Here is a 23,505-nt window from a genome sequence, read left to right as displayed (position 1 = left end):
TCTTATACAGTAATAACTCACACGTAATGGGATTATACATTCCTTTAACAGTTGATACCATTATACAAATGCCAAACTCAGATGTCTAAACTTGGCAAAAGTTCTCTACTCACTGAGCCCCGCCGCCAGAGCCTGTTCATTGGCCCACATAGCCCATTCTATTTTCCCCATTCTGTCTCCGTTCGGACCAACAGAACCCCCTCCGCAGTTATCCAACTGATCGCGATAGTCACGTTCGATTATTATGGGAAGTGAAAATGTATATATGTTGGAGGAAGAAAGGTGAGTGGTAGCAGCCGCCTTGTCCGGCCCTCGGTCTCGTAACTTCTGAGCGATAGGTAAAAGGGTTGGGGATGTGACCTGGGTGGAGTAAACCTTAAGCAGAGAGGAAGAGGCGAAGCGAAGCGAGAGCGAGAGCGCCTACTCGGCCAAAAATCTGTATGATACAAGCAGGTGACGTTGTTTCGTTTCTATCGCTTATTTCACCTCTATGGCCTATTTATTGCCTTACCTCATTTGCACACACTGTATATAGACTTGTTTTTATATTGTGTTATTGACTGTATGTTTGTTTATTCCATGTGTAACTCTGTGTTGTTGTTTGTGTTGCACTGCTTTGCTTTATCTTGGCCATGTCACAGTTGTAAATGAGAACTTGTTCTCAACTAGCCTACCTGGTTAAATAAAGGTGAAATACATGTTTTTTCTCTCGAGGTGGCTATGCATGAAGCTAGCAGCATCTCTCTTTCCATTGAATAAAGGCGGTTGACATCAACAACACTCAACGAATATTCAAAAATAGTAAAACATCATGAGATGTATCCACCAAATCCAAAAAGAGGATAGGCAGAAGCTAGACAACCAGCTATACTTATTAACCTGTTCCGTTTGGTGGACAACGACTCCATTGTTAGGGTAGAGAGACAAGTAATTGCGCCCCGAACACTTAAAAGACACACCCTATACCCTCAAATTAAGTGGACACTTCTGATGACGTGTTTTATTTCTACAATTTCCAAAAGATAACCAAACAAAAACTTATTTACTTTTGATTTGACTTGTTTGTGCATTAGTAGCACAATTTCTAACTTATTTGCATTTGTTTTTACTTACACGTTTATGTTGACCCCTCCATTGATGTTGTTTTTGAGTTCTCTGACTTTTCTTAGCGGACGTACAATCGTCGTGAATTGAATTGGGGAGTTTCAGGCCCCAGAGTGAACATAATTATACACTCGCAAAGCCGACTAAAAACGAGGGCTAAGGTGCTTACGTTGCAAATCCTCCCTTTCTTTGGACCGCCACACTAAGGCAACTGGGATTCCCCCAAGGGCATAAGGCGAGGGTAAGTAGACGAGGGTGCGTCTTTTAAGTGTTTGGACCGTAACCCTTGTCATTCTATACATAATCTTTGCCTTAACTAACTTTGCTGCCTGACATGATTTGGTCATAGGGGGAAACGTTTACCTGTTGTAATATAGAGCAGGCTCAACTTGCCCAGCAGACATAAATTGTCCAACTTGCACTTAAACCAGGGTTTCCCAAACTTAGTCCTGGGCCCCCCACTGGGTGCACATTTTGTTTTTTGCCCTAGAAGTCAACAAAGCTTGATGATGAGTTAGTTATTTTAATCATCTGTGCAGTGCTGAGGGAGAGGGGCACAGGACCATGTTTGGGAACCCTGTGTCACGTTCTGACCATAGTTTTTGTGTGTTTTCCTTGTTTTAGTGTTGGTACCTGGGTAGGCATTCTATGTTGTGTGTCTAGTTTGTCTATTTCTATGTTTGGCCTGATATGGTTCTCAATCAGAGGCAGTTAGTTGTTAGTCATAGTCTCTGATTGGGAACCATATTTAGGTAGCCTGTTTTGTGTTGGGATTTGTGGGTGATTGTTTCGTGTCAGTGTTTGTGCCACATGGGACTGTTTCGGGTTTTCACTTTGTTATTTTGTTTTTGTGTTCATGTTCAGTTTTTCTCATTAAAAACCATGGACACTTACCACGCTGCATTTTGGTCCGATCCTTGCTACACCTCTTCAGAGGAAAAGGAGGAAATCTGCCGTGACAGAATCACCCACCACAACAGGACCAAGCGGCGTGGTGACAGGCAGCGGCAGCAGGAGCAGCGCAAGCAGGAATGGACATGGCAGCACGTTTTGGACGGCAAGGGTTGCTACACATGGGAGGAGATCCTGGCGGGTAAGGATCGCCTTCCATGGGAACAGGTGGAGGCAGCTAGGAGAGCAGAGGCAGCCGGAGAGAGGAGCTGGCGATACGAGGGAACACGGCTGGCAAGGAAGCCTGAGAGTCAGCCCCAAAAATGTCTTGGGGGAACACAGGAAGTATGGCGACGCCAGGTAGGAGACCTGCGCCAACTTCCTGTGCTTACCGGAGAGCGAGAGAGACTGGGCAGGCACCGTGTTATGCTGTGGAGCGCACAGTGTCCCCTGTGCGGGTGCATAGCCTGGTGCGGTACATACCAGCTCCTCGTATCGGCCGGGCTAGAGTGGGCATCGAGCCAAGTGCCATGAAGCCGGCTCTACGTATCTGGTCTCCAGTGCGTCTCCTTGGGCCGGCTTACATGGCACCAGCCTTGCGCACGGTGTCCCCGGTTCGCCTGCATAGCCCAGTGCGGGCTATTCCACCTCGCCGCACTGGCAGGGCGACCGGGAGCATTCAACCGACCGGGAGCATTGGGCAGGCTCGGTGCTCAAGAGCTCCAGTGTGCCTTCACGGTACGGTCTATCCAGTGCCACCTCCACGCACCAGCCCTCCGGTGACAGCTCCCCGTACCAGGCTTCCTGTGCGTGTCCAGAGCCCAGTACTCCCTGTTCCTCCTCCCTGCACTCGCCTTGAGGTGCGTGTTCTCGGCCCAGTACCACCAGCACCACGCACCAGGCCTAGAGCCTCACCTGTCCAGAGCTGCTAGTCTCCCGCCTGTCCAGAGCTGCTAGAGTCTCCCGCCTGTCCAGAGCTGCTAGAGTCTCCCGCCTGTCCAGAGCTGCTAGTCTCCCGCCTGTCCAGAGCTGCTAGAGTCTCCCGCCTGTCCAGAGCTGCTAGAGTCTCCCGCCTGTCCAGAGCTGCTAGAGTCTCCCGCCTGTCCAGAGCTGCTAGAGTCTCCCGCCTGTCCAGAGCTGCTAGAGTCTCCCGCCTGTCCAGAGCTGCTAGAGTCTCCCGCCTGTCCAGAGCTGCTGAGTCTCCCGCCTGTCCAGAGCTGCTAGAGTCTCCCGCCTGTCCAGAGCTGCTAGAGTCTCCCGCCTGTCCAGAGCTGCTAGAGTCTCCCGCCTGTCCAGAGCTGCTAGAGTCGTCAACCAGCCTGAGCTACCTCTCAGTCCTAGGGTACCCCTCAGTCCTAGGGCACCCCTCAGGCCTGAGCAACCCCTCGGTCATGAGCTACCCCTCGGTAATGAGCTGCCCCTCGGTCCAGAGGGGGGGGCGGGGGGCGTATTGTCACATTCTGACCAGTTTTTGTGTGTTTTCCTTGTTTTAGTGTTGGTCAGGACATGAGCTGGGTGGGCATTCTGTGTGTCTAGTTTGTCTATTTCTATGTTTGGCCTGATATATGGTTCTCAATCAGAGGCAGGTGTTAGTCATAGTCTCTGATTGGGAACCATATTTAGGTAGCCTGTTTTGTGTTGGGATTTGTGGGTGATTGTTTCCTGTGTCAGTGCCACATGGGACTGTTTCGGGTTTTCACTTTGTTATTTTGTTTTTCTCATTAAAAACCATGGACACTTACCACGCTGCATTTTGGTCCGATCCTTGCTACACCTCTTCAGAGGAAGAGAAGGAAATCTGCCGTGACACCCTGACTTAAACAATGGGGGATGAAGCAGAAAGAACAGTTTTAGGCTATGCCTATTGGAATTCCTTACGGTTTTGTTGTTTTCAGTAAAACATTTTTAGCTGGGGCAACATTAAAGCAGACTCAACTTGCCTGAAAGCTCAGTTCACTTGCTCCAAGCAATAGAGCAACCGTTAAGGTCCCTGCTTCAACTAGGTTGTAGAGTTTTTGTAGTTTTACCTGGTTACCATCAGGAGAGAAAAAAATGCCCCCACCCCTCTGGGACCTGTGGTGCCATCTCTGAAGATGACATGTAGGCTATATATCCAGCTCTTATACTAAAGCACTGACATTGTTCTCAATACTGTAATTTATAATCCTTTTGAATGGTTAACAATTTCAATTAGATTCTTATTCACTCACTCTAAAGGTGACTGTTAACCATTATATTTTAATAACATGGACATAATAATGTACATAATCTACATAAATCAAATCAACAGTTTACAGTTATCAAAGTACTAAAACATTTCTGATCATTCTCACAAGGCATCCCTACATCTTTAACATTACAAAACATTTAATCCAAACTCGCAATAGGAAAAGTGTCCGAATGAAGCACTAGTCAACAGTGTTAGAGGTATTCAGCTGTGTGTGGTTGTTTCGCTCCAGTTAAAAGGGGCAATCCTTAGTTTTGGTAAAAAGCTGAGGGATGGGGCTGGAGAAATGTAACCACTCTCAAAATTATAGACAGCGCTATGGATGCAAGGACTGACCATGCATGATATCAAAATTATAGTTATAACTGTTTTAAATGTTTGTTTACATTTACTTTGTTTACAAACATTGTAGTAAAACAAGCTTATATTTGGAGTTCTGATGGGGTACGACAAACTCAGGCAGCATTTATAAGTTATCTTCTTCAATGGTTACATAAAATACATTTATAAGTCCAAAAATGGATATAGCAACTGCAGATTGCCCCTTTTATGACTACATCTTTGCATATGTATCCAATTGATTGAATTGGAATTGTTGATTGTTAATGTCTGGTCTTTCTTTTCATCAAAGAGTTCTGTCTCTGCCCAGCTGGGAGGCTGGCTTGCATCATGCACTCTCCTTGGGCAGCCCGTCGGATCCAAGCAGATGCTCACTAGGGTCCTCTACCACGCGAGGTCCAGGTCCAGCCTTATACACAAAACAGAAATAATCCCTCAGACAAACCAACTTAATATCACATCAAAATGTAGCAGATCCAAACATAATGTGTGTGTTTATGGGATCTGCATTCCTGGCGATTTCCCGTAAGCTGGTTGGAGAGAGCATCAAGCTCGCTCCCCAAAACCCTCTACTACGCCAACCCGCAGAGATGCACAGGAAACGGGCAAAGGACCCGGAGGGTGCTGCCTATGTGTGTGTGTACCTTAGTGCTGATTATATAGCAGATTCCCTTCACCATGGGCTCCATACCAATGTCCTGCATCAGCTCCTCAGATAGTGTTGTTGGGGCAACCGGAAGACCCTGTAGAAACCTGACGTGGGACAGGTAAAGTCACAGGAGGGAGTGTTGTCTGACTGTCTGAGTGTGTGTTTGTGAGAAACTCACTGTCCTCCATTGGTCTCTGGTGGGAAGAAGTGTTTGACCACCTGGACAAACTCTTCCACATTCTGCTGAAGAGTGTAGATCACTGCATTGGGACCTGCATCAAATGTGTATGCCACCTGGTGGAGAAGAGAAAACATTGGTCACTGCTTAAACTCAGGAAAAGAACTCTGGACCAAAGTTATAGCTTTGTTACAGCAGTGTTATAACAGTGTCAGAAGAAGGAGGGATGTGATGCTGCACTAGTCCTCTGAGACTCATGAAGAAGTACTAGGTCATAGACACGGTAAAGAGGTCAATAGGACGCAGAAGGATGGCGGATTGGTGCACATTCAACAAATCTGATCTAACAAAAGTGGATATTCGTCAAATCCGTCATGATCAATGTAACAGGCCCACAATGTGTTTACAAAGTCCGATTTGGATATACTTGGCTGTTTTCAATGCATAACATTTAGAAGTAGTCTCTTTTCAGGTTCAGAAGAAGTGACTTCTAAATGCTAACTCCCGTTCGTATAAGCTGGTAGCATAGAGAAATCAGTGGTGGTAGTCAGTCTTTTTCTAACTGTAATGCAGTTGATTGGTGACGATGACATGAACATGTATTGTTGACATCAATACAATCATTATTATCCGATTTTTACCACAATATAGTGTGAAATACACATAAACAATAGCCTAAATGTAGGCTAATTCCACTTAGGGGAAATAAGGAGGATTCTGGATCTTTCCATGGCATTTCCATTGTTTTGGTCAAGTTCCATTGACTTCTTTACCACATCTATACTTGGGCTTGTTAACATATTTTCTGTTCTTCTTGAACTGTAGAAATACTACCAGTTTCACATCTCTATTTCATAATATCTGAATATCAACAATTACTGCACCTTGTTCTGCTTCTTAGCTTAGACCCCTTGTAGAACCGTCAATGGTCCATATGACTAGCACATTTCCATGACTAAAAGAAAGAACTAACTCCCTGATGGTGCTCACCTTTGTTTCCCTGTAGTGACGGTTATAGCGGTGCACAAGGTTGATAACACGGCGCGACACGTCGTTGAGGTAGAAGATGGGTGGGTAGGTGTCCAGGCAAGTGGCATGGAACTGATTGCTGTCCTTCATGGTCAGTTCAGCGAATGCAATAAAGTCCCTCTTATGTACAGCCTCAATCATCTCCTTCATCCTGGCTGGGACCACAGAGTCTGCCCGGTGCTGAGGGGGAGAGCGCAAAGGTTAAGGGTAAGGGTTAATAACATATAACTGTGTGTGTGTGTGTGTGTGTGTGTGTGTGTGTGTGTGTGTGTGTGTGTGTGTGTGTGTGTGTGTGTGTGTGTGTGTGTGTGTATATACCTTCAGGAGAATGCTCGTCTCTACACTAGTTTGCATGCCAGAAGTGCTGCCAACTGGTTTCCTCTCGGCACTGACCTAAAAAGAGAGAGGGAGACAGAGATGGGGGTGTTGAGATTATTAAAGACATGGGAGAAATGTATATGCCAACATTTGCTACAGACAAAGCCAACTTCAGTAATGATCAGAGAGACCTACCACCAGTACAAGGACCCTGAGCTCAGGCCAGTGAGTCTCTGGCTCCACCTGCTGGGCCAGACTGTCCTTGCCATCTCCTTGCTGGCCCATAATCCATTGGACGAAGCCCCCATACATACTCCTACAGGCACTGCCTGAACCCTGCCTAGAAACCACAGACAACTCCCCCTCCACTCCCATCACCCGGGACAGGGTGTACACTGGAACAGGAGAGTGGAGTGAGGAGACAAGATGGAGAGACAAAAGGAAAAGAAGGAGTAAGCATAAAACTAGTTTCACACGATCCATTTAATACTGTGTTGGGTACAAACCATTATGATAGGACAGTCTCTTACCCAGACAGGCATAGCCGGCAGCAGAGGAGGCCAGTCCGGCTGCAGTTGGGAAGTTGTTGACAGAGCAGATGTGGACTTTATGGGACAAACCGGCCGTGTCTACATCAGCCTCCCCATCACTACGTCGCTTACGGGCCAGGCGCCGAACTGAGGAAGGAAACCACCAAAAACAACACATCATTGCTTGTCCTTTGCCCTCTTACTCTTCCCCCTCTACCTCTATCATATCATTGCATATAGTGACTCACTCTCCCGAAGGCAGGACTGTAGTCTGGGCTGGGTTATGTCCTCCTCTTTGCCGTTGAGCCAGATACGATCCTCCTGGAACAACCTGCTGCACGCCACTGTTGTGGTCGTCTTGAGCTGGGAGGAATAAGGAAACAAGGCAGTAATCGTTAGTTTTTGTTGTTTTAACAAAACAGTAATATTTAGCCACTTGTCGAGTGTCTGGTGTACAGTCTTACCTGGTCTTGATGTAATGTGACACTCAAAGATGAATTTATAGGTAGAATCAACTCCTCATCCCTCTTCCCCCCTTTGAAACAGCAAGAACAACAAAGCATTTACAATTCAATACATAGTTATTTTCAAAGATTGTACAGAGAACATTCTTTTCACATCATTGTGGCAATACATTTGTCATGTACCAATGCACACACACCAAAGCCTGGCTACAGTGTAGCGAGCAAGCACTTTAAAGATTCAGTCAATGTTACAATTTACGTTAGATGAAGCTAGATGTGGCCATCTAAGGACAGGCTACACTTGGTTGACAGTGTTCTTTGGTTGACAGTGTTCTTTGGTTAACTGAGTCAGACGATCAGATAGATGTCGTTAGTGGATTATACGAACATACGATACTCACAGTATTTGATAACAGCAATATTCACAGGCGCACTGCATGTTACCATGGTGAGCTCTTTGCCGCTGTCCTCGGGCATTTTGATAAAAAGTAAAACCCGTATCAATAAAATAACAAAAATTACTAGAAACGCGAGACTGTCAACTATTTTGAGATCCACTGATAAAGTAATGTCTGCACAACTTTAGCGCTTTACAAAACGTTTCTGTTGATTGGCGGGGTAGCGCACATGACTAAACCTCCCACCAATTAGAGCCACTCATGTTCCGTAACTGAAACGAGGCAGCCAATCCTTTCGATCAGACCACGATCACCTGAAAATGAGGCCAGAGACACATTTAGAGGGCGTATCATGATCACATCCATAAATGCAGTACAGTCGTGGCCAAAAGTTTTGAGAATGACACAAATATTAATTTCCACAAAGTTTGCAGCTTCAGTGTCTTTAGATATATTTGTCAGATGTTACTATGGAATACTGAAGTATAATTACGAGCATTTCATAAGTGTCAAAGGCTTTTATTGACAATTACATGAAGTTGATGCAAAGAGTCAATATTTACAGTGTTGACCATTCTTTTTCAAGACCTCTGCAATCCGCCCTGGCATGCTGTCAGTTAACTTCTGGGCCACATCCTGACTGATGGTAGCCCATTCTTGCATAATCAATGCTTGGAGTTTGTCAGAATTTGTGGGTTTTGTTTGTCCACCCGCCTCTTGAGGATTGACCACAAGTTCTCAATGGGATTAAGGTCTGGGGAGTTTCCTGGCCATGGACCAAAAATATCAATGTTTTGTTCCCCGAGCCACTTAGTTATCACTTTTGCCTTATGGCAAGGTGCTCCATCATGATTGAAAAGGCATTGTTATTCACCAAACTGTTCCTGGATGGTTGGGAGAAGTTGCTCTCAGAGGATGTGTTGGTACCATTCTTTATTCATGGCTGTGTTCTAAGACAAACTTGTGAGTGAGCCTACTCCCTTGGCTGAGAAGCAACCCCACACATGAATGGTCTCAGGATACTTTACTGTTGGCATGACACAGGACTGATGGTAGTGCTCACCTTGTCTTCTCAGGACAAGCTTTTTTTCCAGATGCCCCAAACAATCAGAAAGGGGATTCATCAGAGAAAATGACTTTACCCCAGTCCAGTCTTCGCCTCACTGTGCGTTTTATTTGATTGTATTTCACCTTTATTTAACCAGGTAGGCTAGTTGAGAACAAGTTCTCATTTACAACTGCGACCTGGCCAAGATAAAGCATAGCAGTGTGAACAGATAACAACACAGAGTTACACATGGAGTAAACAATAAACAAGTCAATAACACAGTAGAAAAGAAAGAAAGTCTATATACATTGTGTGCAAAAGGCATGAGGAGGTAGGCGAAAAATTACAATTTAGCAGATTAACACTGGAGTGATAAATGATCAGATGGTCATGTGCAGGTAGAGATACTGGTGTGCAAAAGAGCAGAAAAGTAAATAAATAAAAACAGTATGGGGATGAGGTACAGTGGGGCAAAAAAGTATTTAGTCAGCCACCAATTGTGCAAGTTCTCCCACTTAAAAGATGAGCGAGGCCTGTAATTTTCATCATAGGTACACTTCAACTATGACAAACAAAATGGAAAAAAAATCCAGAAAATCACATTGTAGGATTTGTAATGATTTTTTTTGCAAATTATGGTGGAAAATAAGTATTTGGTGAATAACAAAAGTTTATCTCAATACTTTGTTATATACCCTTTGTTGGCAATGACAGAGGTCAAACGTTTTCTGTAAGTCTTCACAAGGTTTTCACACACTGTTGCTGGTATTTTGGCCCATTCCTCCATGCAGATCTCCTCTAGAGCAGTGATGTTTTGGGGCTGTTGCTGGGCAACACAGACTTTCAACTCCCTCCAAAGATTTTCTATGGGGTTGAAATCTGGAGACTGGATAGGCCACTCCAGGACCTTGAAATGCTTCTTACGAAGCCACTCCTTCTCTGCCCCGGTGGTGTGTTTTGGATCATTGTCATGCTGAAAAACCCAGCCATGTTTCATCTTCATTGCCCTTGCTGATGGAAGGAGGTTTTCACTCAAAATCTCACGATACATGGCCCCATTCATTCGTTCCTTTACACGGATCAGTCGTCCTGGTCCCTTTGCCGAAAAACAGCCCCAAAGCATGATGTTTCCACCCCCATGCTTCACAGTAGGTATGGTGTTCTTTGGATGCAACTCAGCATTCTTTGTCCTCCAAATACAACGAGTTGAGTTTTTACCAAAAAGTTATATTTTGGTTTCATCTGACATTCTCCCAATCTTCTTCTGGATCATCCAAATGCTCTCTAGCAAACTTCAGACGGGCCTGGACATGTACTGGCTTAAGCAGGGGGACACGTCTGGCACTGCAGGATTTGAGTCCCTGGCAGCGTAGTGTGTTACTGATGGTAGGCTTTGTTACTTTGGTCCCAGCTCTCTGCAGGTCATTCACTAGGTCCCCCCGTGTGGTTCTGGGATTTTTGCTCACCGTTCTTGTGATCGTTTTGACCCCACGGGGTGAGATCTTGCGTGGAGCCCCAGATCGAGGGAGATCAATGGTCTTGTATGTCTTCCATTTCCTAATAATTGCTCCCACAGTTGATTTCTTCAAACCAAGCTGCTTACCTATTGCAGATTCCATCTTCCCAGCCCGGTGCAGGTCTACAATTTTGTTCCTGGTGTCCTTTGACAGCTCTTTGGTCTTGGCCATAGTGGAGTTTGTTGGAGTGTGACTGATTGAGGTTGTGGACAGGTGTCTTTTATGCTGATAACAAGTTCAAACACGTGCCATTAATACAGGTAACGAGTGGAGGACAGAGGAGCCTCTTAAAGAAGAAGTTACAGGTCTGTGAGAGCCAGAAATCTTGCTTGTTTGTAGGTGACCAAATACTTATTTTCCACCATAATTTGCAAATAAATTCATTAAATATCCTACAATGTGATTTTCTGGATTTTCTTTCCCTCATTTTGCCTGTCATAGTTGAAGTGTACCTATGATGAAAATTACAGGCCTCATCTTTTTAAGTGGGAGAACTTGCACAATTGGTGGCTGACTAAATACTTTTTTTGCCCCACTGTAGGTAAATTGGGTGAGCTATTTACCGATGGACTATGTACAGCTGCAGCGATGCACTCACACCTGCCTGCTGCCATTCCTGAGCAAGCTTTGTACTGGTGGTGCTCCGATCCAGCAGCTGAATCATCATTAGGAGACTTGCTGGACTTTCTTGGGCGCCCTGAAGCCTTCTTCACAAGAACTGAACCACTCTCCTTGAAGGTGCAATCTTACTGGCAGCAATATCCTTGCCTGTGAAGCTCTTTTTGTGTAAAGCAATGATGACGGCACGTGTTTCCTTGCAGGTAACCATGATTGACAGAGGAAGAACAATGATTCCAAGCACCACCATCCTTTTGAAGCTTCCAGTCTGTTATTCAAACTCAATCAGCATGACAGAGTGATCTCCAGCATCGTCCTCATCAACACTCACACCTGTGTTAAGGAGAGAATCACTGACATGATGTCAGCTGGTCCTTTTGTGGCAGGGCTGAAATGCAGTGGAAATATTTTGGGGGGATTCAGTTAATTTGCATGGCAAAGAGGGACTTTGCAATTCATCTGATCACTCTTCATAACATTCTGGAGTATATGCAAATTGCCATCATACAAACTGATGCAGCAGACTTTGTGAAAATTTATGTGTCATGCATAAAACTTTTGGCCACGACTGTACAGTGACTGGATATGAATAGTAGTGTGGGGTATTTTTACCATATGCTGTATATTAACAGCTCTCGTGTTGTGTTCTTCTTGTACCGTCTGTGAAATTATCTTATATGAAATTATGGTTACAAGGGAAGGAAAAACATAGCCTGTGTAGTATAGTAATCTAGTGTATCATTAGAACAGGAACACTTATTTTATGATCAAGAAGAATGACTCCTTGTCTGCTTTATCAATGCTGGCATTGATTTATTGGAGTGAACACTGAACATGAAACCAAATCTCCCATTAACCTCCCCATTAATCTCCAAATATTCAGTTACATCTTGCTTGTAAGAACATTAATGTACTCAGCTATTGAGTATTACCTGTGGCAGGTGTACAATAGAAGCAACCATTCATATATCTGTGGTCTCACCATACACCTGTTCAATGTGAGTGAAGCAGGACGTTCTTTAAGTGCTGTCTTAGACTAACAACTGAGATCATTTAACAAATCCTGCTACAAATACATCTCAGCCTCTTAAAGCACATATCGCATACATTTCAGAAAAGAGCCTTTGAACCTAATGAGTCAAACCAACTATGTCAAGCCTATACATTTCAATGTAATGCAACGTATAGCCTAATACACGACCTAGGAGGCCTTGTAAAGAATATCGACTACATTTTAATACAAACTATATTTTTTTCTTTTTTTCTTTACAACATTGCTCTTATGTGATTATACTTGCATTTTTTGGAATGAAAGCAAATATAGTGCAAACCCATATGACCAATCAATGAGTCTTCAAGCACTCAGCTCAAAGACAAAATATCATCATGATAAAACTGTGTTGATTATTTGTGGAATAATCATTCAAATGTAAGGCTTTTTTATTTTTTTAAATGTAAAACTGTTGAAGATACAGGTCAGCAAAAATGAATTAAAAACAATGACTATACCCATGTGCTCTGTCCAGTTTGATAGTTTCACTATTGCTGAGTAGCAGCACACAGACAGTATTCACAAAGCAGTCTTTAAAAATGCAACAGCAGGAATATACCCTAAGTTGCATTTTGTTCTGCTTCTTGTGGTGGAGAAAAAGTAAAACGTGGTGAAAATTAATATAAGAGAGAATATAGTAATGAGTTCCAGATGCACACAGGGGCTGATGTGGTATCCCAGGGTGCATCACTAATGCAGGGCCTTTGGCAAGTCAAAGATGGCCGCCAACAAACAGAGCCCTGCTCTAACCTATGTCCTGAATCCCGCACTAAGCCAGACGTCTAACTGGCTCCTGGGCTTCTTTCAACGCATCAATCATCCTCCTCATCATCATCTGAGTCCATCACCTTTCGTCGGTTGAACTGTGGGTAGGAGGGGACACAGTCAGTTAAAAAGCCTGTCGGAAATTGTGAAATTGTATTTGATCCGTGGACTCACCTTGACAGTTGTCTTTTTTTCTGTTTGCTGACTAACTTTTTCTAAGATGTCGATCAAACCAGTCTCTGAAATCTGAAAGAGACAATCCAAATGTAAGGAAGAGCCAATAGCAGATGGGTCAAGTCAGTGCTTTTCATAGGGAATTTTTCTTAACGTTTAAAACTTTCCGTTAAACGATAAGAAATAAAATCTGAAAATACTATGTGAATTCACGAGGAAAAATATGGTCCTGCGTATGACTGCTAGGGGGCCAATGCAGTCACTAGTGAAGAGGAAGAACCGGCAGGCCTTTTTCTTGTCCAAACAGTTTAAAAAATAAATAAAGTGTTTACAAAACATTAGGAATACCTGCTCTTTCCATGACAGTCTGACTAGGTGAATGCTATGATCCCTTATTGATGTTACTTAAATCCACGTCAATCAGTGTAGATGAAGGGGTGTAGACAGGTTAAAGAAGGATTTTTAAGCCAAGAGACAATTGAGGCATGGATTGTGTATGTGTGCCATTCATAGGATCAATGGACAACACAAAACATGTAAGTGCCAATGAACAGGGCTTGGTAGTAGGTGCCAGATTTTTGCAACACTGCTGGGTTTTTCACACTCAACAGTTTCCTGTGTGTATCAAGAATGGTCCACCACCCAAAGGACATCCAGCCAATTTGACAACTGTGGGAAGCATTGTAATCAACATCAGCATTCCTGTGAAACACTTGACACCTTGTAGAGTCCATGACCCAATGAATGGAGGTTGTTCTGAGGGCAATCACAATAATAAGAAGGTGTTCCTAATGTTTTGTACATTGCTTTAGGTCCAGTTCTCTCACCTTTCCTCCCAGCTGGCCCATGCGGGCCATCTGTATGAGGTAATTCTCCACTGCTTTGGCCTTCTCTGGCTTCACCAGAGCCAAGTTACTCACTGCAAAACAACAACACATAGCAGACGTTTAGGCAATGGCGCCACCTATTGCTAACCATGTGTAGGTACTGAATCTTCTAATATCAGATCAATGATTCATTCAAACCGGGGGGATATGAAAGACCTACATCTGGCGCGGGCAGACTGGTCTAGAACCTGAGCCAGCATGGAGTTCCTCATCTCTGTTTCCCTGTGAAAAGACCGAACAGAAGATTAGATAGGCCACAATGGCTGCATTTACACATGCAGCCTGTGTTAACAAAGCCAATTGTTTTATCACATTTACTAGCTTTATAAATAGTCTGTCACATAGTTCTTCATAAACCAGAGCTGCAAACTGCAGGTCAAGACATGCAACATTAGCAAACTACTGTGAAATAAACCAACATCAAGGGAGACATCTGTGTCTCTGAAATGTAGCTATACTCAGCGCTGAGTTGTGAATGAATGACAGGAATAAAAGATAGATCATGAAAACTAACCTCTGTTTGGCCTCCTGCTGCCCTTGCTGGTCATTTGAAGAGTCCTGGGAAGCGAGGGGAGAAAGAGACAGTCAGAAAGTCCACACATTACTCTGCCTTTTTCTTAATTGCATAAAATAAATATTTATTTTTTAAACAACAACAAGAGAACAGACCAGCCACTGGATATGGGCTATTTGAGAGAATGTGTCTTTTATTTGCATTAGCCAATAGGCTACTGTATCACACAGCCATGCTGAGAGCGCAAATCAGCTCTCTCTTGAAGAGTAGCCTATCCTAATATTGATATTCATGTTTCACACCCATGGCAAAGCGTTATAAAACAATGGGATTAGATCCTTGAACAACACAGTTTAACCTGTACCAAAACGTAGTTCAGAAAACAAGCCTTTGCCCCCTCCCCTATCCCTACTCCTTTGGAGCTTGCAGATCTGAAGGAACCTTGGTAGACTGGGTGGAGCCATCCCTGTATTGATTACACCTACCCGGTTCCTTCAAATCTAGCCTAACTCGAGGACAGGGATAGGGAGTTGGACTGTATTACAGTAGAATAGAAAGTTAATATTTACAGGTTTCTGGAAAATATTTTTACACAAAAGCTTTCAAAATAATACAAGCTTGATAACCATGTCCCAAACCATTCACAATACTCCACGGTCTGGCATTCAAACATTTTATTGCAAACATACTTGGGTCACATTTCTCATGGATCACAAGCAGAACTCCCAGACATGCTGCATTGCTCAGTCCAGGTCATTAATTATACAGCCTTTTGCCATGTCACCGTCATCACACAATGTGCAGTACAGCAGCTTACCCCCGGAGTCATTTGGTTCCAAGACAGACTCTGAAAAATGAGCAACTCAAATTCAATGACAACATCTCTGTTGGATGAAAGGATTCCTAGTGTGACTATGTCCATCCCATTCCCAATCTTTTGATTGATAATCTCTGTCATCATGTCACTCATATTTAGGTATAACCCATTCATAGACGCTAACAACCTTTAGCGCCTATTGAGGATAGTAGGGGTGCATGATATATCGGTGAACATATCGGATGATATTAGCTAAAAAATGCCAACATCGGTATCGGCCGATGTCTAGTTTAACACTGATGTTAAAAACCGATGTCAAAGATACTATGCATACCTATATAACGGCACGTAAAATTTTGCGCTACACGTGCAACACAGCATTCCTAACCTAGCCTACACAATGTCTGCGGCGTGGATCGAGCAGTCAAAAAAGTTGAGCAGTCATTCGAAAGACTAAGAACATTTCAGCGAGACAACTCAAAAGGCGAAATCCATTAAAGCCAAGATAATGGAATTCATTGCCCTTGACAATCAACCATTCTCTGTCGTGGGTGATGTTGGCTTTCGCCGACTGGTCGAGCACCGGTACACACTACCAAGTGCGCTATTTGTCAGATGCTGCCCTACCAGAGTTACACATTGATAGCGTCACTGCTATTAGCTTCACAACATACATACTATGGAACCCCTTTTGGGTCTTTGCGTGTCAAAGAATATACAGTAGCACTGTCAAATATGTACAAAAAAGTCTGCAAACAAGCAAACCCTGGCCACAAACGATGTGTTTACAATACCACGTTGGTAATAAAGCATCATTTCTTCGATCGCAACTTCTGGGGTAGTTAACTTTAGCTTGGTACCTAGCTAGAACTAATACAACCAGCCTGAAAACAATGACCAGTAGAAACAAACTGCAGTCCTTTTCATTATTCTTAGCAATGATTTAGGAATCCTTGTGAGTAAGTATTAGCTTGGTTGCCACTTGCTGTTCGCCTATTGAAATTGAACTTCAGTTCATGAAAATAAATAGCTAGCCAGCTACTTAACCCTGTTGCCCAAAGCTAACGTTATAAGCAGCCAGCTAGCTTCAACTGGCTAGTGAGGCTCGACCGACCGGACCAGGATTAGGCACAATAGTGGAATTTGCGGTTTGCCTTCAAAATAAAAGTATGTCATTGACAGTGATACAAATGAATACAAATAGAATTATGCCATACTTTTATTTAAGGCTAACCGCAAAGTCCACTATTGTGGTTAATCCTTATTGTGGCTAGCTTTATTTCTGTACAGGCAGTGGCAACCCATGATATCTCTAAATATATCATTATTTATTTTTTGGGCTGTTTTACATGTTATTTATGCATTATTGCGTGTCACATATCAGTTTGCAAACAATGTCATGTTTTGCTTTCTTGAGTAAGGCAGCTCCAAAATGCAGGTGTTTCAGCCTAGCTCAGTGTTTGTGGTGGAGTGGCAGAGCAGAAAATACTGAGTGTAGGGGTTGGTAATCTTCACTAGTTGCGGTGTGATTGGCTCAGTGTTCTGTCACTCATGGGGACAAGAAGGCTCAAGGTGATTGGCCACGTCCAATCAAAGCTACGGTAGATATAACATGTCAACATCATATTTTCAAGATCTTAGCTAGCAAGCTAGACAAGCAGTCATCATGAATCACGTCGACTGGCAAATCCTTTTCAAGCCTTGTCATATGAAGAGAAATTATAGATAAAACGCATTGGTGCTCATCGGCCATAAATATTACACAACAAATTGGAAATCGCAAATTCATCAATGTGTTATTTGGAAGGAATCAGTGGCTAACTGCAAGCGTTGCAAATAAATCACAATGTTGCTTCCCCTGCTATTCGGTGGAGAGGGTGTGTGGTACAAGTCTGAGTTTAAGGGTATCTTTTCCAAGCTTAAAAGGAGAAACATTCACACGCAACACCATGGGCCAGAAAAGGTTGAATACATTGGCCATACCATCAATCCAGCATGAGTTCTGCCGCATTCAAAACAACTGGAAACTCAGGAGGGGGAAATCTCAGACTTCAGTGAGTTCAAGACAACTGGGAACTTGGGAAAAAAACGAGCTCTGACTGGGAAAAAAGATTATGAACGGTCATCCAACTCGAAATCCCAAGTCGAGAACTCTTTCTAAAGCTCCGACCTGAAGATCACTGACGTCATGATTCAACCCTGTTTTTTTCCCAAGTTCCCAGTTGTCATAAAAGCACCATAAATCCAGACTTTGATGACAATGTTTCATGACAAAATTTGCCCACAAGGACTGCCGCGCCACCTTCCTGTTCATGTGAGCACAGCACAATGGTGAATCAAAACATGTATTTTATTAAGCTGCATAAATTATGCAATATGCCAATGAGATATGCATAATGTAGCTACGAAAGTAAATACTGAGTGTATGTTGTGTAGTAAGCCGTTACTAGTCCATGCTCGTCATCAAGCTCGAGACCCTGGGTCTCGACCCCGCCCTGTGCAACTGGGTACTGGACTTCCTGACGGGCCGCCCCCAGGTGGTGAGGGTAGGCAACAACATCTCCACCCCGCTGATCCTCAACACTGGGGCCCCACAAGGGTGCGTTCTGAGCCCTCTCCTGTACTCCCTGTTCACCCACGACTGCGTGGCCACGCACGCCTCCAACTCAATCATCAAGTTTGCGGACGACACAACAGTGGTAGGCTTGATTACCAACAACGACGAGACGGCCTACAGGGAGGAGGTGAGGGCCCTCGGAGTGTGGTGTCAGGAAAATAGCCTCACACTCAACGTCAACAAAACTAAGGAGATGATTGTGGACTTCAGGAAACAGCAGAGGGAACACCCCCCTATCCACATCGATGGAACAGTAGTGGAGAGGGTAGTAAGTTAAGTTCCTCGGCATACACATCACAGACAAACTGAATTGGTCCACTCACACAGACAGCATCGTGAAGAAGGCGCAGCAGCGCCTCTTCAACCTCAGGAGGCTGAAGAAATTTGGCTTGTCACCAAAAGCACACAAACTTCTACAGATGCACAATCGAGAGCATCCTGGCGGGCTGTATCACCGCCTGGTACGGCAACTGCTCCGCCCACAACCGTAAGGCTCTCCAGAGGGTAGTGAGTTCTGCACAACGCATCACCGGGGGCAAACTACCTGCCCTCCAGGACACCTACACCACCCGATGTTACAGGAAGGCCATAAAGATCATCAAGGACAACAACCACCCGAGCCACTGCCTGTTCACCCCGCTATCATCCAGAAGGCGAGGTCAGTACAGGTGCATCAAAGCTGGGACGAGAGACTGAAAAACAGCTTCTATCTCAAGGCCATCAGACTGTTAAACAGCCACCAATAACATTGAGTGGCTGCTGCCAACACACTGACACTGACTCAACTCCAGCCACTTTAATAATGGGAATTGATGGGAAATTATGTAAAATATATCACTAGCCACTTTAAACAATGCTACCTAATATAATGTTACATACTCTACATTATTCATCTCATATGCATACGTATATACTGTACTCTATATCATCTACTGCATCCTTATGTAATACATGTATCACTAGCCACTTTAACTATGCCACTTTGTTTACATACTCATCTCATATGTATATACTGTACTCGATACCATCTACTGTATCTTGCCTATGCTGCTCTGTACCATCACTCATTCATATATCTTTATGTACATATTCTTTATCCCCTTACACTGTGTATAAGACAGTAGTTTTGGAATTGTTAGTTAGATTACTTGTTGGTTATTACTGCATTGTCGGAACTAGAAGCACAAGCATTTCGCTACACTCTCATTAACATCTGGAAAGGCCGTCTGAGCTGAACACCATTCTGATCTCCTGGCTGAAAGACACTCACAACAACACCGGAGTTGCCATGACACCCAAGCTGTGATCAGTTACCAGGACAACATATTCCTTTGTAGTGAACTGTTGGAATCATCTGTTAATTCAGAATTATTTCTACAACTGTACGATGCTCTTCTTCTTCTTCTTTTTTTTAAACGTGAAACATTTTTCTCTTCTAAAGACGCACACGCTGCACAAGTAGACTGTATCAACAGCCACGACACCTCCAGCATGATGTCTCAAAACGGCCCTTTTTGAGACATTTCGTGAGAAGGTGCGACTGACCTATACGTCGAGTGTACAAAATATAAAGGACACCTGCTCTTTCCATGACTTAGGCCCTATTCTACATCTGCATTGCTTGCTGTTTTGGGGGTTTTAGGCTGGGTTTCTGTACAGCACTTTGTGACATCAGCTGATGTACGAAGGGCTATATAAATACATTTGATTTGACAAGTGCTACTATAGAAAGTCAGGTGTGTCATTATTACCACAGCTTGTCTGTTTTCTTCCAGTGGACGATTCAGACGGGATTCGTTTTTACCAAACTGCCCCTGTAATTGTTTCCCCCCGATTGGCCGTTATGACGGAAGCCTGCAGGCTCTTCTATGTCGTGAATATATTTTAAATGTCTAGGGATTGCCTAATATTGGGCTAATGGCCTTCACTATATAATAATAATAATACACACACACACACACACACACACAAATTGAAGCTTAAAACAAAGTGCCCTACAGGTCAATGATTTGTTTTGTTAAATAGCAACTTTTCTAGTGCCACACTTCTCTTTCCATAGATGAAGTGGACGATATTGTGCCAATGAATTGATCATTTGCCCTTGCCCCCCCCCCCTAAAAGATTTAGATGCACTATTGTAAAGTGGCTGTTCCACTGGATGTCATAGGTGAATGCACCAATTTGTAAGTCGCTCTGGATAAGAGCGTCTGCTAAATGACTTAAATGTAATGTAAATGTAATGCTAACCATGTGTATGTGACAAATAAAATTTGATTTGATGTGCCTCACCCTAATAATTTGGTCCCTTTCCCCTTCATAACTTAGCCTACTGTTCTAATATATAATAATAATATAATATATATAATAATATATTATTATATTCTGACTTGGTGGTGCACATGTAGCCTATAGCCTGTTTTAGAGAAATGTCATCATTGAATATTGTATTAGCTTTCATTGTCTGCTTATATACCCCCTTTATTTATCCCAAGGTTCTGACTTGGTGTACAGGAATAATACTGTAAGAATGGCCAATGTTCTGAAATATGTTGCTGTACATTTCAAAAGTGCTGAACAAATAGTTATATTGACTACATCCATCTTACCTCGCTCATTAATGTCTTAGTCGAAATTACGGATGTCCTCTTATCCGCTCATCATTCCTTTAAGCCATAGTTCATACATCTCAATTGTCAGTAGAAACCACATCTGTTTAAGCAAGTCAGCCATATAAGATATGTTTTTAAAAAAAGGCAGTAAATGTGGCCAAATTAACTGTTTTGCTGCCAGACAAGGCTCAGCTGATAGCCAGGTGTAGCGGTGGTAAGGATTCACCCCATGGTGCTGAAAAGAAAGCTCTGCAGTTGGGACTGATTTATGCAGGCCCTAACAGTTTGTGGGTAGCGTTTGTCACAGTTATAGTGCAATTAATATATTGTTTAGTGTTGTGGCTTTGCTGGCATACATAAAACATCATAATAATGAGTTTGCCCCACCAAGATTTACATGCTAAAAATCGCCATTTTATACAGATAATCAATCTTTACTTGCAACTCTTTCATTTTTTAAAGGCCAACTTATCATCAATCCAAATGCCTAGCTACTTATAAAATGGGGACGTAGCTCATTGTGGGCTCCTCTCAAGGTCTTATGCATCAATGTTATGAGACCTGGAGAAAAACAAACGCGGTTTTATCAACATTTAGCATTCATTTAAGACCGGCGAGCAATTCTTGAATTGAATCAAAGCCAAGCTGAAGGTCATGAATGGCCTGCTGCACTGAGGGGGCACGGAAATAAATAACTGTCATCTGCATAGAGATGTAAGCCCCAGTTATTATTATTCTTCTTCTTCAGGGAAAGACCAACATTATTCAAGTAAATAATGAACAGTAAAGGGCTTAGTATTGAGCCTTGTGGCACTCCTTTGGTTATGTTAAGAAAATTAGACTGAACTCAGAAGATATACATTGACTTCTGTCGTGCAGTTGGCTGAAAACGGGACGTTGAAATGCATTGAATTCTAAGTTGGGCAGAAATGAGCGGTTCAGTCAAGAATGTTTCCTCTCACGGCCTCTACAAGCAAGAATGTTGAATAAAATATTATAGTGTACTTAACCGGTTGTCCGTTAAGCAGTAGGAATGTGAAACAATATATCCACAGGAAAGTATAATTACATAAATGTTTCAAAGTGCTGGTAATGTGTTCAGACTTTATCACATGAAGCATGAGCAGAACCATGTAAACACATGTATTTTTATCTTCTATGACTGTTTCAGATGATAGAAATCTGAGAAGCACTTGTTGTGCTAATTAGCTCTCTGCGCTTTGAACACCTGTGCTTAAACAGAAGGACGCCACAAACGTGTTGTCACTGAAAAATACTCTTGGCTGCAACTGTTAAAACAGAATACAGTAATGTGTACATTTTGCATTTGTGAAATTATTTAAATGTGATTTGAAGGTTGAGGGCTTTAAGTTCTGGTGACTATTTTGGCTGCCACAGCCAACTCACCTTTAAACAGAACATGTAAGGTCCTTGGACTAAAAGGTGTGATTTTAGGCACCTTTAGTCCAATATTGGGCTAATCTAGGTATATCTATTCAGTAAAGTGTTTTGCTTAATGAGCTGTAGAAATCAGTGCCAAACAGGCTTGCTAGATAATCCAGACAGAGGGTGGCCTACTAACAATGGTGTTCAGTTTATTGTTACAAACTAGGTCTGAAAAACTGACATTCACACTACTCTCGCACATGTTCACCTAAACACCTGGGCACATGCACTCGCACCAGGGGAGTGGTAGGGCGGGCACGCGATTGTCAACGCAAGCGCCAAAGTCAACTAGTTAGCTGATCATTGTCCTGTTCATTACTTAAATGTACGTTTGTTTCGTCTATTCATAAATGCTGATTACATTATATAGCTTACTAGCTACTGGTAGTATAATTCGTTTCTCACTATGGCATGAGTTAGCAAGCTAACGTTAGCTAGCTATCTAGTTACAGTATCTTATAACTACTTTAGCTAGTTAACTAGGTACATAATTATCTGGCTGCTATGCAAACATGCAATGAACAGTAATAGAGAATTCGTTAGGTGAAAAATACTATAAACTTGAACTATAAAGCTAACAGTAGCTAACTAGCGACAGACTGAACAGTGGATATCCATATATGGTCGGAACTATGCATTTTTGGTCCCCTCAGGTTCTCTCCTTACCCCATGTTTTGACTGCAGTTCGGCCATGCGTTGCCGCCTGATAGCCTCCAATTCGTCGTCTGCCATTGTGTTCGAATTGATAAAGAAAAGGCTTTATCAATGGTAAAATAAGAAAATCTCACTTCACGAGTTTTGTGGATCTGTTTCGTTAGGGGCCGGGCCCTGTTTCAGTATAATGTAATCGATCTCAGAATCATCCAATATGCATCCAGAATAAAGCAATCGAGCCACAAAAGGATGATCTAGGAAGAAATGATGAGGGGCTGGACACCTTCGGCCAGCCCATCAACCAGTCACACTTACAACATAAAATATAATTAATGTAATCATACAAAAACATAAGATTGTAATTGTTTATTTTGAAACCCCACTGTCCAATAAAGCTTATACATTTTGTTAATATCAGATCAAACTTTAAAAAAAAGTGTTTGCTGTCATCTAAAGGCCGGTGAAACAAATGACTGTGATCTCAGAGAATGTCTACTCTCTATCCTTTCTTGGTACCACATAGAAAGGATCGAGTTCTTGTGTTCTGTACTCAATAACTATAATAGTATAACTAGTATTACAGAAGAGAGTGCTTTCTTAGGTACATTTCTACCCATTGTAACTGAAGGATGACTTTCAACCACCTGAATAGGCCCAGGTG

General features: G+C 43.0%; 2 protein-coding genes across 4 annotated transcripts; both read right to left on the bottom strand.

Moving 5' to 3' along the window:
- Positions 1–4,213: 4,213 nt before the first annotated feature.
- LOC118393925 (diphosphomevalonate decarboxylase-like) lies at positions 4,214–8,346 on the bottom strand. Of its 2 annotated transcripts, none has more exons than XM_035787135.2 (10): positions 8,131–8,346; positions 7,730–7,800; positions 7,514–7,628; positions 7,266–7,412; positions 6,931–7,130; positions 6,736–6,810; positions 6,379–6,597; positions 5,389–5,504; positions 5,253–5,314; positions 4,214–4,970 (listed from the first exon to the last, which is right to left on the bottom strand). In XM_035787135.2, the coding sequence occupies exons 1-10, from the start codon at positions 8,204–8,206 to the stop codon at positions 4,936–4,938; spliced, it is 1,116 nt and encodes a 371-aa protein (XP_035643028.1). In that variant the 5' UTR covers positions 8,207–8,346; the 3' UTR covers positions 4,214–4,935. The 2 variants fall into 2 exon arrangements, with proteins under 2 accessions (XP_035643028.1, XP_035643027.1); XM_035787134.2 differs by having other exon boundaries at positions 5,206–5,314; positions 8,131–8,343.
- A 4,386-nt stretch (positions 8,347–12,732) lies between these two features.
- LOC118393923 (programmed cell death protein 5-like) lies at positions 12,733–23,053 on the bottom strand. 2 transcript variants are annotated; one of them, XM_052462308.1, is made up of 7 exons: positions 22,857–23,053; positions 15,519–15,548; positions 14,702–14,745; positions 14,348–14,409; positions 14,128–14,219; positions 13,301–13,372; positions 12,733–13,224 (listed from the first exon to the last, which is right to left on the bottom strand). In XM_052462308.1, exons 1-7 carry the CDS (start codon positions 22,920–22,922, stop codon positions 13,174–13,176), a joined length of 417 nt encoding a protein of 138 aa, XP_052318268.1. In that variant the 5' UTR covers positions 22,923–23,053; the 3' UTR covers positions 12,733–13,173. The 2 variants fall into 2 exon arrangements, with proteins under 2 accessions (XP_052318268.1, XP_035643026.1); XM_035787133.2 differs by lacking the exon at positions 15,519–15,548 and having other exon boundaries at positions 22,857–23,049.
- Between the last annotated feature and the right edge of the window lie 452 nt (positions 23,054–23,505).

Source organism: Oncorhynchus keta, chromosome 14, assembly GCF_023373465.1.
Source record: "Oncorhynchus keta strain PuntledgeMale-10-30-2019 chromosome 14, Oket_V2, whole genome shotgun sequence".
NCBI classification, from domain to species: Eukaryota; Metazoa; Chordata; class Actinopteri; order Salmoniformes; family Salmonidae; genus Oncorhynchus; species Oncorhynchus keta.
Note: the sequence above shows the minus strand (reverse complement) of the source record. Positions and strands in the feature narration are given on the sequence as shown.